Here is a 17,733-nt window from a genome sequence, read left to right as displayed (position 1 = left end):
CGACAGGTGTGCACAGATGGGAAAAATGGGTAGCATTGGGTTAATAAGGTTTGTGGAGGGCCCATTTCCTCAGCAACGACTACACCCCTACCCCAGCAGGGTTCCATAGTTTGAACTCTATGAATTCCATCCTGATTGGTCAGGCGCCCATCCAGGGTCTTCTAAATACTATAAAGACCTTCAAGAAGGTTTGCTTGTGTCTCCGACTCCAGATCCTCTCCAAAGAAGCGTGGGAAGACGGCCTTCCCCCACTTGACCATCCATGCCCATCGCTGGTTAAGATGGTGTTTTTCACGATCACCATTTCCTCCTCCTCCTCCACTCGCACTTATTATTTCTACCCATCATCTGGCACTCCTTATGGGGTGCCTGGTAATTCTACTTGTATCAGCACTTTAAATCATTACTTTCGTATCTTTTTTTTTTTTTTAAGATTTCATTTGTTTATTTGAGAGACAGAGAGTGTGAGCATGAGTGGGGGATGGGCAGGGGCAAGGAGTGCCCCCCTCCCACCTGGTGCACTGTGCAAGGAGTGCCCCCCTCCCACCTGGTGCACTGTGCAAGGAGTGCCCCCCTCCCACCTGGTGCACTGTGCAAGGAGTACCCCCCTCCCACCTGGTGCACTGTGCAAGGAGTGCCCCCCTCCCACCTGGTGCACTGTGCAAGGAGTACCCCCCTCTCCCACCTGGTGCACTGTGCAAGGAGTACCCCCCTCCCACCTGGTGCACTGTGCAAGGAGTGCCCCCCTCCCACCTGGTGCACTGTGCAAGGAGTGCCCCCCTCCCACCTGGTGCACTGTGCAAGGAGTACCCCCCTCTCCCACCTGGTGCACTGTGCAAGGAGTACCCCCCTCCCACCTGGTGCACTGTGCAAGGAGTGCCCCCCTCCCACCTGGTGCACTGTGCAAGGAGTGCCCCCTTCCCACCTGGTGCACTGTGCAAGGAGTGCCCCTCTCCCACCTGGTGCACTGTGCAAGGAGTGCCCCCCTCCCACCTGGTGCACTGTGCAAGGAGTGCCCCCCTCCCACCTGGTGCACTGTGCAAGGAGTGCCCCCCTCCCACCTGGTGCATTGTGCAAGGAGTGCCCCTCTCCCACCTGGTGCACTGTGCAAGGAGTGCCCCTCTCCCACCTGGTGCACTGTGCAAGGAGTGCCCCCCTCCCACCTGGTGCACTGTGCAAGGAGTGCCCCCCTCCCACCTGGTGCACTGTGCAAGGAGTGCCCCTCTCCCACCTGGTGCACTGTGCAAGGAGTGCCCCTCTCCCACCTGGTGCACTGTGCAAGGAGTGCCCCCCTCCCACCTGGTGCATTGTGCAAGGAGTGCCCCCCTCCCACCTGGACCAAACACGGTGTTCGGCCCCTTTGCCCGCCTTGCCCCCGGGTTTTGGAAACGGAGGCCACGTCCCCAAATGCGCCGGCGTTAACGGAGGCCCCCCGCAGCGCCCCTCGCGGCCTGGGGCCCAACACTTACTCGATGTACTTGAGGGAGATTTTCTGTGTCTGCTTGGTGGTGACGGTGGCGATGTACATCTGCAGGGCCGCCAGCCGCAGGGCGATGTCGTACTTCAGCTCGGGCCCAAACCGCTCCTGAACGACGTCGTTGCAACTCTGCGAAACGGACACCAGCAGGGGGCGCCGCGCGTCAAAGAAAGGGCGGCAGGGTGGCGGGGACAGGGGACCTGCACCCCCCCTCGCCCCCCCCCCCCCCCCCCCGGGCCCGCCCGGCCGGCCAGGAGGCCAAGCGTGCACATGTGCAAACATTGCCGCCAGGCCGCGTGGCTTGTGCCGCGTGGCTTGTGCCGGGGGCGGAATCCTGGGTTCGAACCCTGTTCCTCCACATCGGAGGGTGGGAACTCAGGCAAGTGCCTTAACTAGTCAGTGCCTCAGTTTCCACTTTAGTACACTTTAGTACAATACTGCTCGCCATTCCCGGGGTTAGGGCGAAGATTCCACGAGTGAACCACGTGAAGGACCCCACCGGGTCTGTTGTAAGTGATCGCCCGCAGAAACAGCTGTCGGGGCCACATCCCTAACTTCCTCCTCGCCTAGAGCAGCCGGGGAGGCCGTTGGCAAGACAGTGGGCTCACCCCCGCCCGCTTCGGAGGCCTGGCCTTGCCAACGGCCACCGGTGCATGGAACTCCGACCACTTTGCCCTTGCAGCCTCGGTTTACCTGTTTGTGCAATGGGGGTTCGTGCCAAGGGCCTCACGGGGTGGGTGTGGAGGGGGTGCGAGGGCCCCCCAGGGCGTGCTCCATCCGGTGGTCCAGGGTTGTGCCTCTGGGCTCATCCCATCAGCCCTAAGCGGGAAGTCATTCCCTCCCCGCCTCCCTCCTCCATGCGGGCTTCTCCCTTTGCTCCTCCTCCAGATCCTACACCTGTGGGGTTGCAAGCCAGCACCCCTTGCTGGAGGCGGGTCACAGGGCGGGCTGAGTGCACTTCCAGGCTACTATATTGCTTTAGTGTTGGGTTCCTAGTTACTTCCAGGTGCCTTGGGGTGTCCATAAAGGGGCACCGTGGGGTTGAGCATCACCCTACAGTCTCGTGAAGGGTGAGGGTGAGGAAGCCACTTGGCACAGTGCCAGGCCATGAGCAGCCCTTGAGGCTTGTAGGTAAATCATTTTATTATTATTATTATTATTATTGGTAAATCATTTTAGTACATGGCCTTCTTCTAGGGCTGCTATTGCACGTCACGCAGGATTTAGAGACGCAAGCCTTGATTCTAGGCTCTGTCAACGACTGATCAAATGACCTGGGACATGGCATTTCATCCCTCAAGTCTGTCTCCTCAGCCGAACAGTGGGCTACCTCTCACGGTTGCTGGCACACCTGTAAGGATGTTTCATGAAACGGAATGCGCTTTATTAGGGTGAGTCACCACTATTATTTCTCTGAAGAGTTGTGACGGGGACTGTTGTGTCCTATTCCTTTCACACCCTGTGTTTAACCAGACTTCTTGGGTGAGGTTTTTGTCAGGGTGATTAGTCACTTAATTACATTATATAATTAGTTCAGACTGATCCTGGAGAATTAGCGTGAAGTCTGACATGTATATTGTGCGGTACGGATCATGCTTTTATTACTCATAATTACATTACTGAAAATACAGCTCACACGAGCAAATGGTGGTCATTGTTTTGCCGAAGAGAGGTGCTGACAGACTCTCCTTGGGGCCCCCACAAAGTTCCTTTACAACGGACATGTCAGATGCTAAGAAGGAAACCAACGCCGCGCACGTGTCTTAAAACGCTTTGTGGCCTCTTAGGTGTTGTCCTGTTGACGAGTTGGGGGACAACCTTTCTCTTCATAGATAGCACACAGGCGATTATGGGTAACAACCGTCTGAATGGCTACGGCTGTTACTGTATATGCTAAGGTCTGTGAAATACGTCATGGCCCATTAACAAGTGGGAGGTTAACAGCTGGGACCACATTCGAACCTCTGCTCTCATCGTCAGGGCTCGTCTGGAGTCAAGGGCTATTGCCCTCAACAGGACCCCACAAAGCTGAACGGGGTTTGGTCGTTGTAAGATGATATACGTTGCTTCTGCTTACTCTTTTGTTCTCTAGGCTAATTTTACTGCATCTTTTTAGTGCCTTAGAAGCGACATGGGCACCCGGCACCGCTTGCAGATCCGCTGACTTCCGTTAGACAGCTAAGTTATTTTAGACACACCTCACATTCTGTGATACAAAGGCTGATGCCAAGAAATTCTCATTTCCCATTCTCGGTGGAGGACATAGGGATGATGGGAGCTTAATTTTGGTCCACCGCACATGGCTTCCCACCTCCTTCCCTCCCTCCATCGGCTGGTCCCTGAAGGGGTGGCTGGCTGGTCCACCACCCATGCAACACCCAGGGTGGGGAAGCAGAAAACATCATCACGGTGTTTTGCGAGTCCCTGGGCGGGATCGCGGGGCAGGCTTTCCACTCCCCAGCAAGGCCCCACGGGCATAACAAGTGTATCTTGGGACTGAGGAAGATCTCCATGCGCTGCATTCGATTGGAGTAGACACACCTCGAACAGAACCGTGCTTAGCAGGTCTCCTGGTCTACGGACGAGGTCGGGCCTCCGCGGGAGAAACACAACCGCGTTCCTCTTTCCTAAATGCAACGGGCATTTTTTTCCCCTTAACATGTGATAGTTTTTCTACGGTTATTTCAAATAAATTAATACATATTTTTAAAGGCAACCGGCATCGCTAAGGGGGCTGTTGAAAACAGGAGCGGAGTAAAATGGTTTGGAAGCATCATCTTGTGGATGGGAGGAGTGCAGCATTGTAGAGAAAGCCAAGTGAATGCTTCCGTCTACACCGATGCCCCGACTGGCACCTATAACTATTTCCTTGCAACTCACAAGCTGAGCTGCCGTGGCAAAGCCCCGGATTGGGTCTCAGCAGGAATGGGGGGGCGGGGCTGGAGAGGCAGTAACTGGCCGGCTCAGAATCAGGCGGTCACGTCTGGGTTACTCGGCCTGCAGGGCCCAGGGCTTCTAGCTGAGGGGTCCAGGTGACCCGAGTTCCCACTTAGAAAAGCCAGGTCATGACACTTTTGCCGTCCTGGGTAGAGGATGGTGTGAGGTGCACTGCACATTTGCTTGATGAACAGGGTACGCCGCATAGGACTTGCCTTTTCCAGATGCCTCGGGGTTATGGTCATGACCATTAATCATCTAATCATCCTACTGTGCCGGAGCCACTGCAGGCTCTTCCAAGACCACTGAGGTGGGGGACGTTTTAAGTGGACCTTGCCTTTAGTGCCCCATCTGCTGGAATGTTCTAGTACATATTCTGCTTCTTTCTCCTTCGACCTTAATTTCTGTTCTCTAGGGCTTAGCGCCACTTTAATTTACGTCACCATTCCCAACCTCTGGCCTTTATCTTGTCTGTGTTTCTGCCGTCTTCTACTGGTTTTCTTTTCCCACTCAACTTTTCAAAGACCACAAAAGTTTTGAAATGTGCAAGGAAATACTGAGAATAGGAAAACAAAAACCAGTTTATCAACCACCTAGAACTAGCAAACGTTTCTATCTTTCTTTTTTTTTCCTTTTTCCAATGTCTTTGCTTTTTTGTTTCTGATGGTTCCAGAAATCTCTGCCTTATACAGGTACGCCCAGCCGAAGGGAGCACATCCTTGGGGGTTTTTTTGCCTTGCTTTGGCATTTTCTCCCTCTTCTTTTGTCAAGGGAGGTTACATTTAGGTTTACAATCTCTTTGAGTAGCTCTAATGTGAGATGCTTAAACTTCAGGTAAACGGGTTCTTACTGTTTAATGTGATTGTACCGGGAATTTAAGTGAGAGTAATGGGAAGCAGTTACAGAAAAATACAGGGACATCTCCTAAATGTCAAACGAATAAATTCCCTTTGGGGCAAACTGGTAAAGATTCTCATCTCTCGAAGCCTTGTTTTTTGAGAATTGTAACCCAGAATTGGAGAGAGTCAGTCTGCAAAAGATACTATTTTCTTAAAGTCTTATTCCCTTGAAATTAAGTATTCCATTTTAAGGAATATCACATTTCACAACAATCTAACCAGCAAATAAATGAGTGTATAAATGGGTAAATAAAGGAGAGAAGGGAAAGAAAATCTTTTTTATAGTAGAATGCCAAACAATAAATGAAGAAAAAATAATGGAATTAGAAGAATCACCATTTTGAACCCTTGCAGTAATAATGGATTTGGGCAAGAACCATCAGTGAAGATGAAAACCAGTGAGTGAAAGGGTATTAAGGGAGTTACAAGCACCTCTCCACGAATTACTTATTCATTACCAAAAAACCCTAGTAACCCCTGGATGGATAACTTTGGGGAACATCGCCATAACCAAGGGTCAAAGTTAAGCTCATCGTTAAGGGGACAAATGGACTCAAATGTCCCCTGATATGGTGCCCAGGTGACATAACCTCAACCTCATCAGGAGAAAACATTAGACCGGGAGGTTTCTACAAAATAACTGCCCAGTACTCCTCAAAACTGTCAAGGTCTTAGAAGACTGTGGAATATTCTGGATTTAAGGAGATTAAAGTGACAAGACATTTAGATGCAAAATAGGATCCTGGCGTGGATCCTGTTGTAGGAGAAAATGGATTTCCAGAAGAAAAAGGCCAATTAGGGGGCAGTAGGCAAAATCTGGATATAGGTTGTACACCAGGATGGAAATATATCTGTGTTAAATTTCCTTATTCTGTTAATCGTACCAAGATTATATGAGAAAATGTCCTGTGCTGGGAAATACACACTGAGGTAGCTAGGGGTAAATCAGCAGGATTTGGTAAATGGCATTCATATGCTTTAGAAAAAGGACTTGTGTGTGTGCGTGTGTGTAGGGGGAGAACATGTGTTCTCACTAAAAATAAAGTAAATATGTAAAATGTGAACAACTGGTGAATCTGTGTGAAGATTATCAGAGTTCTTTTACTACTCTCGCAACTTTCTCTTAAGCATGATAGGATTTCAAAATGAAAAGGGAAAATAAAAAAAACACACCATGGAATGGTTTCACAATGCCCTGAGCTTGGGATGGGGGAAAAAGAGGAAGAAGATCCCAAATGCAAGCATTTAGGTAGGGCAAAACCCTGCACTTAATTCATCCCCCCGCGAAACGAACAAGGGGTGATGGAAAGGGAAGTGGGCGGGGGGTTGGGATGACTGGGTCACAGGCACCGAGGGGGGCACTTGGCGGGATTAGCACTGGGTGTTATACTATATGTTGGAAAATACTCCAATAAAAAAAAAATACAAAAAAAAAGAAATAACTCATCCTCCGGTATTACTATAAAGCATGCTCCAATTCTCACATACCTGAACATAGAGATACTCGAAAGCAACTGGATCTCTCCTTAAAAGGTCAATTGGATCCTTTGGGACGAAGCTAATGCGGAAAAGACACCTCATCTTATGGGAGCTGGGCCTCTGTGTCACCTGGAAGAGCAGAACAGACATGAGCATCCGTCAGTGCTGGCCGAGTGACACGGAAGCAAAGGCACTTGTGTTTGGACACCAAGGAAGGAAGTGGTCCAAGTTCTTTTGCTACGTGTCCTGGATCCTGGTTCCCTGAAAACTGCACATATCCTGGGTCGGTTCCCCAGAAGCAGACCCTGAGCGGAGGGACCCGCTAAGGAACTGCTCCCAGGAGAGGCCGGGAAGGGAGTGGGCAAAGCGGGGCAGGCAGGAGAGCCAAGCAAGGGCACAGTAGCCAGCAGTGGGTCGCTCCGGCCTACACCATAGAGCCACCAGGACCCAAGCCAAAGGACCACTGATCAGTCATTGGGTTCAGGCTGGCCCAGGGGGATGCGAATTTCCAGGTGCGGACCGCATGGGTGGCAGTGGTCTACGGGCAGTCCTCTGGAGACGATCCGAGGGTGCTGGGGCAGTAAGTCATAGCACTCCAGAACTAGGGTGGGGGTGGGGGGCCGAGAAGGAGATCGGGGGGGTGGGGGGGAGCACAGAGACTGCTTTACTCTCTAACACCGCTGTGGGTTTCTCCCTAAATCAGACTCTAGACTGATTACAGCAGGGAGAGAATGACCATGGCTCCCCTCACGTCCCCCCCCTTCCCCAAAGTTCCCTTATCCCTGAGTTCTCCTACAGAAGAGGAGTTTGTCGGAATCCCTTATACTTCCAGCAAAGACTCTGCTTGTGTCGAATCACAAGAGAAGTCAGGGTGCCACGCGGAATTCAGCAGCCAAGCAGCCTGCTTGTCTCCCGAGAACAGATGGGGGTGGCACTTCGGTAACCAGGAACTGGGACGCATTGGTGGATCATGTATTTACAGTGGGCAGACTGGGGCAGGGATTTCAAGCTTCCACCAATAGTCGCCAGTATGCAACCCAGAGCTTAAGACAACGAAATAGAGTTTTGGTTTCATTTAAGTAATCTCAGGAGCTGTTTCCTGTCGATGGTTTCAAGAGATCGATTGTCAGAACAGGTGAACGAGTCGTTGCCCTAACGCAAAATAGGATTCTACGGAGCCATATTCCCAGTGAGGAGTTGCGGAGTCTGTGACAGTTCTGTATGTGATACCGATCGACAATCTATGAAAAATTGCCCAAAAAGAGAAACATTACCTTGAGATGTAAAGCCCATTATGAACGCCAGAGCTTTCTTTAGCGGGAATACCCAGGGCTGCAGCGAGTACGTTTAAAGGGTCGGAGGACAGGGGAATTCTGGGGCCGGGCAGCGTCTGCTTTCAGCAGCAGGTGTAATTTCTGCTCTCACCTGGGGGTGTAATTTCACACACCTGAGTTAGAGTCTCCTGTTCGTGAAGCAAGAGCAGCTTGGTTCCAGCCCCTTCCGTCCTCTGCTCCAGCATGAGGGAGAAGTGTTCGATGCCTTTGATGGAAAGCTTCTCTTGGAGAGTTAAGATGACGTCCTTACAAGGAAACATTGACAAGATTCCGTCAACATCAGCAAGGCCCGCGTGCCGAGCTTACCAGGAATGACAAATGTTGCACGAGAGGCTTCAGATCTTTCGGTTTTATACCTCTGGTTCATTCCGAAGCTTGATGATCCTTTTCCTGACCTCACCCACCGCCCCAAATCATTACGGAGCTCAGAAACAGGGAGGCAACAAGTTGCCTCGTTGGAGGAGGTGCCTACTGAAGTCTTAACTTAGAGAGGGAGAGACTCTTAAGCAGGCTCCACACTGGGTGCTTGATCTCAGGACCCTGAGATCATGACCTGAGCCAAAATCAAGAGTCGGATGCTTAACCGACTGAGCCACCCAGGCGCCCTTCTGTTTAAAAAAATGTAGTAGGGATCAGGGAATGGTGGTTTCCACTCCCAGCTCGACTTCATGTTAGCTGCGCAGCTTAAGGCAAGTTATTTAACTTCTGAGTGTCTTAATGTCCTTGTCTATAAACTGGGGATAATACTGATACCAGCCTCAGAATAGACATAAGGACTAAATGAGCTCGTACACAGCACACATTTATTGTAGCACCGCTCGATACAGAGTTAGGGTACTGTAACAATATACATTATTGTTATACAATAATACAATATAGTAGCTTTTACTTTAAATCTCTGGGGGAAAGTAGAATGAGCAAGCTTTGTTGGCAATCCTCTGCAGGATTAAACATCTATGACCTGCTAGGTGTTCTACACGGAAGCCCATGTTTACTGCAGTGCAAAAGAAATGTCTTTGAAAATGAAGGAAAAAAAAACATACATTTTTTTCATGTCTTTGAAAACCAGTAACTGATCTCTCTTCAAGATAATTTATACTCCGATGCTAAAAATCCCAAAGAGCAGTGCTTTGCAACCCCAGAGCAATTCTGTCTCATAGTAACATTTGGCGATTTCTGGAGACATTTGTGGTTGTCATAATGGGGTTGGGGCTGCTATTAATATCGAGGAATGCAGCTAAGCATCGTGCTATGGACAGGCCCCGCAATAAGGAATTACCTCGTCCAAAGTATCAACAATGCCAAGATAGAAAAACCCTGCAATACAGAGTAGGTTTTTTTTTTTTTTTTTTTTTTTTTACTGAGCTGTCTGAAATTTTGATTCTTTTCTACAGACTTTTCTTAATTTCCTCAAGCTCCTTTAATGGTTTTGCTGTTATTTACTTTTTTCTTTTTAAGTAAACTCTACCCCCAACGTAGGGCTTGAACTCACGACCCCGAGATCAAGAGTGGCATGCTCTACCCACTGAGCCAGCCAGGCGCCTTTCCCTAGGCCTCTTTATTTTTTTTTATTTTTTGATTTTTAAATTTAATTTAATTTAATTTTTAATTTTTTTCCCTAGGCCTCTATAAAACCAAGATCCCCGTACCCACCCACCACCGAAGAAGTCATTCCACAGAAATGCCTTGACTATATTGAATTTCATAAGAAAGATTCTCTGTGTCATAATTTTTGTTCAAGGCCCAGAGAAGAACAAACAAAACCAGCCTTTGCGTGGCAACACATAGTTATAAACTATTCTCCTGAAACACCAGGGAGGACACCGGAAAATCAGAAAATCGATAGCAAGTTTTTCTTCCCTGTGATTCTGTAGCAAGAATTTTGGCAATTTTTATTAAACAGTGTCATATCCCTTTCGTAACTATACTATTTCTATTTTACGCCTACCCACCTGTGTCTGTGGCGATAGTAAAGCTGTTAGGTACGAGCTAAGCAAGCTTTAATTTGCTGTGAGCTCTGCACCGTTCCCTGTCTTCTCACCACCATCTGCCACCCTCAGGGAAATCACACTCACTCTAGGGTGGGTTCCTAATAAAAAGGCCAGAGGGAATTAACGACAGGGCTCCCTTTTAAATTTAGAGTTCTTTCTGTTAAGGAATGCATGCAAGTCCTAACCTGTACCTTCGGATGGGGTAGGGGGTCTAATGGCAAGGAGCTCTCCTGACTATTTGGTATCATAGACCAAGCCATGGTGTCACAGGGCGTTATCATGATGCGGTGCTCTGGGTTATCTCAGGGCTATTTGTTTATTTATCTAATTTAAAAGATTTTATTTATTGATTCATGAGAGACACAGGCAGAGGGAGAAGCAGGTATCCTGTGGGGAGCCCGATGTGGGACTCGATCCCGGGACCCCGCGATCACGCCCTGAGCCGAAGGCAGGCGCTCACCCACTGAGCCACCCAGGTGTCCCATCTCAGGGCTCTTCCAGCTGTGGCCTGGCCCGCGCCCAATCTGGTCATGCCCATTCATTTGCACATTGCGTGTGTAGTAGAGGCTTCGTCTTGCCTTAAAGAAAGTTTTGCCTCCTGGCTCCCGGCTCTTGGGAGGTAAAGTGTAAGCCCGTGGAGTGTACTGCCCCAGGAGTGTCTGTGTACCTGGGAGCCAGGTAGAGAGCACAGAGCCTGTGCTAACGACGTGAGGGCCTTGGGCCAAGTCGTACCAGCTCGACCTCTGCAGGAGCAGGATACGGGAGCTCAGCTGGTCTATGTGGCCAACGTCTAACAAAAACCCTGAACACCAAGGCTCAGGGGAGCTTCCCGGGTTGGCGCTACCACACACACGTGGTCACCTGTCACTGCTGGGAGAAATAAGAACCATCTGAAGGACCCCACAGGGGGAGGGCGTTGGGAAGCTGTAAGCTGGGAAACTCTCTTGCCCTATGCACCTCTGCCCCCTGGTGATTTTAATCTGTATCCTCTGGCCGCGATAAACTGGAACTGTGAGGGCACCTGGGGGGCTGAGTCGGTGAAGCGTCTGCCTTCGGCTCAGCTCATGATCTCGGGGTCCCGGGATGGAGCCCCATGTCGGGCTCCCTGCTCAGCGGGGAGTCTGCTTCTCCCTCTCCCTCTGTGATCCCTCTCGCTTTTGCTCTATCAAATAAATAAATAAACTCCTGAAAATAAAAAACCTGCAATTGTGCTTCTAACAATTTGCTGAGTTCTGTGAGTCCTTCAAGTGAATTATGGAACCAGAGGGCGGACTTAAGGACCTCCCCGAACACACCGTCCACGGCTGCTTTTATGATACACCAACAGAGCAGAGTAGTTTCGAAAGGGATCAAATAGGCCACAGGGCTGGAGATATCTACTCTCCTTCCAGAAGTCCGCCCACCTCTAGGCTAGCAGATCAATAATAAGAGTAACACGTTGCCATACACGGATTTTGAGTAGGAATAAAGGGAAAGGACTTTGTCAGCCGCCCCCATTGAAAACGAGCAGTCTTGCACGAAGCTGGTATTTCATGTGGAAGGAGTTGAGGATGGCTTATACACTCCATCATCAATCTAGAATACTGTCTGCCCTGTTACGTGCTACGTCACCACCTATTTAAAGCAATTCCAAACAGGCTGCTTGTTGGTATTGTGGCAATAAGTGAGACGGCCTTGGCACCAATGCTTCCACTCCCAAGGTCCATGCTGACTAATATAAAAAACCCGAGAATTCGGGGTTGACTCTTGACAGACATTTTTAACACAGACTTGATATTCTCTTGATACATTATTATACAGATCATCACTACTACTTTTTTTTTTTAAACCTCAATAAAATCTCTTTTATTGTTCCATTTGCAGAAAGCCTATTTTAGGCTGCTGGAGCATTAGGGAGCAATCAATTTCTGAACATACTTTTGTCCAATAAAAAATAGAATATGCGCTTTTTTTTTTCCCCAGGAAGAGGGCACAGGGGGAAAGAACCCATCTGCTTTGTTATAACACCCATTACGTAAAACTCACCTGTGGCTCTGCAATAATAGGACTGCTAAGAGACTCTTCCTTTTTACTCCTTCTCCTAAGAAGCATGCTTCATTTCTGCCCTTTTATGCATTATTTCCATGAAATTAGTTACAGCGATTAAAAGTAAATGTTATCTTTATATTATTCAACCCCTTGTTTTTGCCGGACATCAAAGTAGCAGATATTCAATTAACGGCTAACATCTTAATCTTTTTGGTGGCTGACATTGCTAAGAAATCATACTGGCTTTTTTTTTTTTTTTCATTTTTTTTTCATACTGGCTTTAGGCAGGGTGCCAGGCTTTCTTGGGGACAGTAACACTATTTTAATTAAACTGGAGTTGCATTAAAATGACTAGCCTTAGTGGTTCGTCACTGAGAGCATATTCTATCATTTTGTGACACACACATACACACAGCAGAACCTTCTTAGTTTCAGCTTTTCTCTCCCAAGTTTGATTTTAAGTATTCACACACATACCTTATTTGGAAGCAACCAGAAAAGCCTCAGAAATAAACAGATAGTTCTAAAAGAAGGCGCTGCGACACAAGGCTGTCGGTGTGACTTCCACGCCATACCTGCCAGGGTCCAGGTGGAGGTTAGCGGGTCTGCTTACCTTTATGGAGGTGCTGCAGTCAAAGCGAAATGATTTGGTCTGCCCGTTTTCCAGATACACTTTCAAAACATTTGGCATAAAAAGAAGTGAATTATCCTTGACAGTTTCCTGTTTAATAACAACAACAAGGAAAGAGGTCAAGTGAGAATTCTGCTCTTTGCAGAAGCAGCATATATCTACAATTTATTATTTTTTTTAAAGATTTATTTATTTATTCATGAGAGACACACACAGAGAGAGGCATAGACACAGGCAGAGGGAGAAGCAGGCTCTGTGCAGGGAGCCCAACGCAGGACTTGATCCCAGGACCGCGGATCAAGACCTGAGCCAAAGGCAGACTCTCAACCACTGAGCCACCCAGGTGCCCCGTGAAACAATTTTTTATTTTTTTATTTTATTTTATTTTATTTTATTTTAATTTTTTAAAAATTTTTATTTATTTATGATAGTCACAGAGAGAGAGAGAGAGAGAGAGAGAGAGGCAGAAACAATTTTTTAAAAGGTAGGCTCCATGCCCAACGTGGGACTCTGACCCATGACCCTGATGTTAAGAGTTGCACATTCTGCTGACTGAGCCAAGAGGGTGCCCCTTTATAGAACAGTTTTTACCCCATTTAGAAATGTTCTTTAAATTCAAAAGGGACTTCTAAGGAAAGGGTTAGTGTGTTCAAGATTAGAACACTGGATCTATAGCAAACACCATAACCTAAAAACAATTCAAAAAGAGATGCCTGAAACATGACAAAAATTAACAATAGAAACATATTCCTTTGAATTCTCTCTTTAATTGGAAATAGGGAGAGATGGCAGGAGAAGAAAGAAGGCGTGTTGGGTGAGTTCCGGCAATCCTTGGCGGGCACTGCATTTCTCACATGTAGCTGGTCACGGAGTCATATAAGTCAAGTGGAACTGGGCAATCATGAAACTATATGTCCTTTGTTTTACAGATGAAGAAACTGAAGACAAGATCTCCAGAGATTGGCTGATGTCCTACAGATACTCTCTGAGAATTCAATCCCTAGGTATTTCTGTAAGAGGCTCCGTGCCTTTCACTTCTTGTTCCTTTCTCTGAATTTCCTCCCTCTCCTTCCTCCTCGTGTGAACCGCACACGTGACTCTCCTGCTACCCACTTCGTGGAGTTGGTTTGGCGCCAAGTCCACACGAAGTGCCACATGATGACTCCGTAGAGCAAGAGTAGGCTGGAAATGAAGATGGTCTCAAAGGTTGAGGAGCAGACACGCGAGTGGACATGCCTGCCACACACCGGCCTGGGGGAGGCAGCGGGGGTTGCAGGTGATGACTGACCCCTGGAGCTGTCCTTACACACCAGCTGCCTTGAATGAGCCCCCTATTATATCCAGGGGATTGCCATAGCAGTCTGCCATAGCAGTCATAGCAGAACTGCCATAGCAGCTTCTAGAATCATAATCTCTCTAAAGATACATAAAACTGCCCAGTCTCATGCCTGGAAGCTTGAGAAAATATGGGGGAAGTTCCAGATGACTTTCTGTGATACTGTGATTCCTCTGTGACTGGAACCTTCCAGTTTTGAACTGCGATAGTCTTGTGAAATGCTAATGGATGCTAATTGCATCCAGAGGGACAGGGATGCACTGTGTGGAGCAGAACAATGTGGGGTGAATGGAAGCAGCAGAGATGGGGTAGGAGATGGTGACTGGGAGGACAAGGCTGAAATGCCCCCAGGGCAGCACAGTGACAACTGGAGGCCCCTCCTACAAGCGTCACAAGGTTGAACAGATTGGTCATCGGAGCTCTGGGCTCCAAGGTGGGAGACACAGGTCAGCAAGTCTTGACAGGGAGACACTGAGACCAGGAGGGCCTAGCTCAGGACATGCAGGCCCACAACTTCAAATTCACATCCCTCAGGGAAGAGTTTGTGACCTCTAATGCACATGTCATGGATGACATTTTGTCATTGTAGGTTTATTTAAACACCACCCCCGGCAACAACAAAACCCCAACAACGAAAGCTGCTATTTCAGAGGTCCAAAAACATTTAGTGCCTCAGATAACAGCTTTCTGAAAGCTAAAAACATGAAGTTAGATTTTCTTGGGGGAAAATAAAAATCAAAAAGAGAGCATCCTAGTGATGTTTGCACTCTTCATTTTGAAGACCAATTATGTGCCTCAGCAATCATGATTTCTTTCAAGACCTATTGATGGAGATCCAGGCAGTATTTCTTCACTTCTGGTTGCGCATATGACAGTGGCCCAGCATTGTAACTTCTTTCCATTTTGATTCGTGAAAAGAATAGAGGCATTTCATTTTTGAATAAGGCAAAACTTAGGGGAAGCCTTTCTCGAAATATAGAATGGAAGCATGCTCAGTTGGCATGATGGGAAGAAGTAGGTAGAAATTTCAAAGAGGCTTATTTTACTCAATATGGGGCAATGCCAGGGATCTCAAATCAAATGAACTCCTTTGCAAAGCACTGAGGTCTCGAACACTGGAAGCGTTCGAAGAAACCCTGGACGACTATGTATCCTGGATATGATAGAGAGGACCCATCAGGCATGACATGGGGATCTCTCAAGCCCTTTAGAGTTCTGAGATTCAGCAGGCCTGAATCTCAGAATTCTAAATTGATCTTTCCAGAGGGGCAACTGGCTGTGTTTCGTGCAAAGCCCCTATGTCAGCCACTCTGAGTCTCAAGCAGGCAACAGTCAACTCACCGACACTTGGCCATTGATGATGACCTCCTCAGAGAACCGCACTTTGACTGGATTGGACTTTAATCTTGCCTTTTTTGCAGCACTAATAAATGCTGACTTGGGAGACTAGAAAAAAGAAAGCATTGGATATGATTATTGGGAACATAATGCAAACCCTGGAACAGTTGTTTTCTAGCTTTATTCTCTCGAATATGCATTATTTTTGCTAAAAAGTATGTTTGGTGCATGCCCAGTTCAAGGACGAAACACAAATCACAGAGGCAATCAAAACCCTGTCATGCTCATAAAGTGGGAGGTTTGATTTACTCAGCAGACCAGAACTGCAAAGAGAACATTCCATGTTCTAGCTGAGCACATTCCCAAAGATCTTATTTTTTTGGGAGAGAGAGAGACACAGAGAGCATGAGCATGGGGTAGGAGATGGGGTGAGAGGGAGAGATTAAGTAGACTCCTTGCTCAGCACAGAGCCTGATGTGGGGCTCGACCTCACGGCCCTGAGACCATGACCTGAGCTGAAACCCAAAGCGGGTCATTTAACCGACTGAGCCACCTAGGCACCCTGCCCAAGGATCTTTTAAAATGATGGCTGGGAAAGTACGCAAACCTTGCTTTGATTACAGAGCTTTGAGTGCAATGTGGAGGGGAAGTGGTGGTCAAATCTAATGTTGGGTTCATGTCAAATTGATCATTCCTGATTTTAATGAGGTGGAGAAGAGTCACTAACAGTTCCAACTTGATTGATAATCCCACTATTTTTTCACATGAAGGATTTAAGGGCACGTGAACAGGCAAGTGCACACACTCATAAAACACCCCCTCTTTATGTACCCAAAACTCTAATTTCAGCCTCTTGTTGGTAACCTGTCATCCTGTGGTCTTGCGGGACAGGACAGAGAGACCATCCTGGCTTACAATTGAATGTTGACTTCATATTCTGTCTCATTGTAAAGGTTCTTTGTACCGTTGACCCTTTAAGAGCACAAGATCCACTTATACATGGATTTTTTCTGGAAAGTACAGTATGATACCATAAACATATTTTCCTTTTTAAAATTTTTATTTATTTCAGTATTATTTCTTTAAGTGATCACTACACCCAACGTGGAGCTCAAACTAATGACCCTGAGATCAAGAGTCAAATGCTCTACTGACTGAATGAGCCAGACACTCCAACAAATTTTGCTTATGATTTTCTTAACACTTTCTTTTCTATAGCTTGCTTTTTTCTAAGAATACAGTATATAATACATATAAAATACAAAATATGTGTTCACATTATCGGTAAGGTTTCTGGTCAATCATAAGCTATTAGTAATTAAGTTTTTAGTTGCATGCAACTTTTGACTGCAGGGAGGTTGGTGCTCCCAACACTTACATTGTACAAGGGTCAACACTGTCTTTTATTGGAAAGAGGGGCTGAGTGACTCAATTTTTCTTCCTCAGAAACTAAAAGTACAAGAGGGAAACTTGCTCAGAAGGGTACCGTGATCCAGAGCAAGCTCTTGCTGCACAGTCCTGATCAATGTACACCCTCTGAAAACCATCCTTGTTTAATTTTAATGAAGCCTGAGGAGAAGGGAACTCACATCTAGGAGGTATCTACTATGTTGTGGACAGCATTTGCTTATTTTCAAAAAGGACTGCATTCTCATTGAACCTAAAAATAGGTAAATATTTAGTTTGAATCACGAAATTGCCATTTTGTATATTAAAATAGTCAAATATTGCAATTTGCAAATTGTTCAACCTAATGGTTTTTACGGTATGTATCTGTAAGAGGTTCAGACTGTTGTGAAAAGAAACCTAGTAATTGACTCTAGAATCAACACAGAGGCTCAACTTTCTGTGTACTGTATTAATCTCAAGGCACAAAAGCCAAATAGGTGTCCCATACTTCGATGTTAAACTCAACAGCAAAGAAACAAACAATCCAATCATGAAATGGGCAAAAGACATGAACAGAAATTTCACAGACGAAGACATAGACATGGCCAACACGCACATGAGAAAATGCTCCGCATCACTGGCCATCAGGGAAATACAAATCAAAACCACAATGAGATCCCACCTCACACCAGTGAGAATGGGGAAAATTAACAAGGCAGGAAACCACAAATGTTGGAGGGGATGCGGAGAAAGGGGAACCCTCCTGCACTGTTGGTGGGAATGTGAACTGGTGCAGCCACTCTGGAAAACGGTGTGGAGGTTCCTCAAAGAGTTAAAAATAGATCTGCCCTACGACCCAGCAATTGCACTGCTGGGGATTTACCCCAAAGATGC

General features: G+C 47.2%; 1 protein-coding gene across 6 annotated transcripts in view; it reads right to left on the bottom strand.

The window, feature by feature from the left end:
* The window catches only part of FRMPD4 (FERM and PDZ domain containing 4), a 563,800-nt gene that overhangs the window by 19,301 nt on the left and 526,766 nt on the right, over positions 1 to 17,733 (bottom strand). For all 6 annotated transcript variants that reach the window (XM_072743797.1, XM_026015297.2, XM_026015299.2 and 3 more), the window contains exons 6-10: positions 15,454 to 15,558; positions 12,759 to 12,866; positions 8,240 to 8,371; positions 6,802 to 6,921; positions 1,470 to 1,606 (exon numbers count right to left, since the gene is read on the bottom strand). In XM_072743797.1, coding sequence (XP_072599898.1) covers positions 1,470 to 1,606; positions 6,802 to 6,921; positions 8,240 to 8,371; positions 12,759 to 12,866; positions 15,454 to 15,558 — 602 coding nt within the window. The remainder of the gene's footprint in view (positions 1 to 1,469; positions 1,607 to 6,801; positions 6,922 to 8,239; positions 8,372 to 12,758; positions 12,867 to 15,453; positions 15,559 to 17,733) is intronic.

The sequence above is a fragment of the Vulpes vulpes genome, chromosome X (genome assembly GCF_048418805.1).
Source record: "Vulpes vulpes isolate BD-2025 chromosome X, VulVul3, whole genome shotgun sequence".
NCBI classification, from domain to species: Eukaryota; Metazoa; Chordata; class Mammalia; order Carnivora; family Canidae; genus Vulpes; species Vulpes vulpes.
This window is presented reverse-complemented; position numbering and strand designations above follow the sequence as displayed.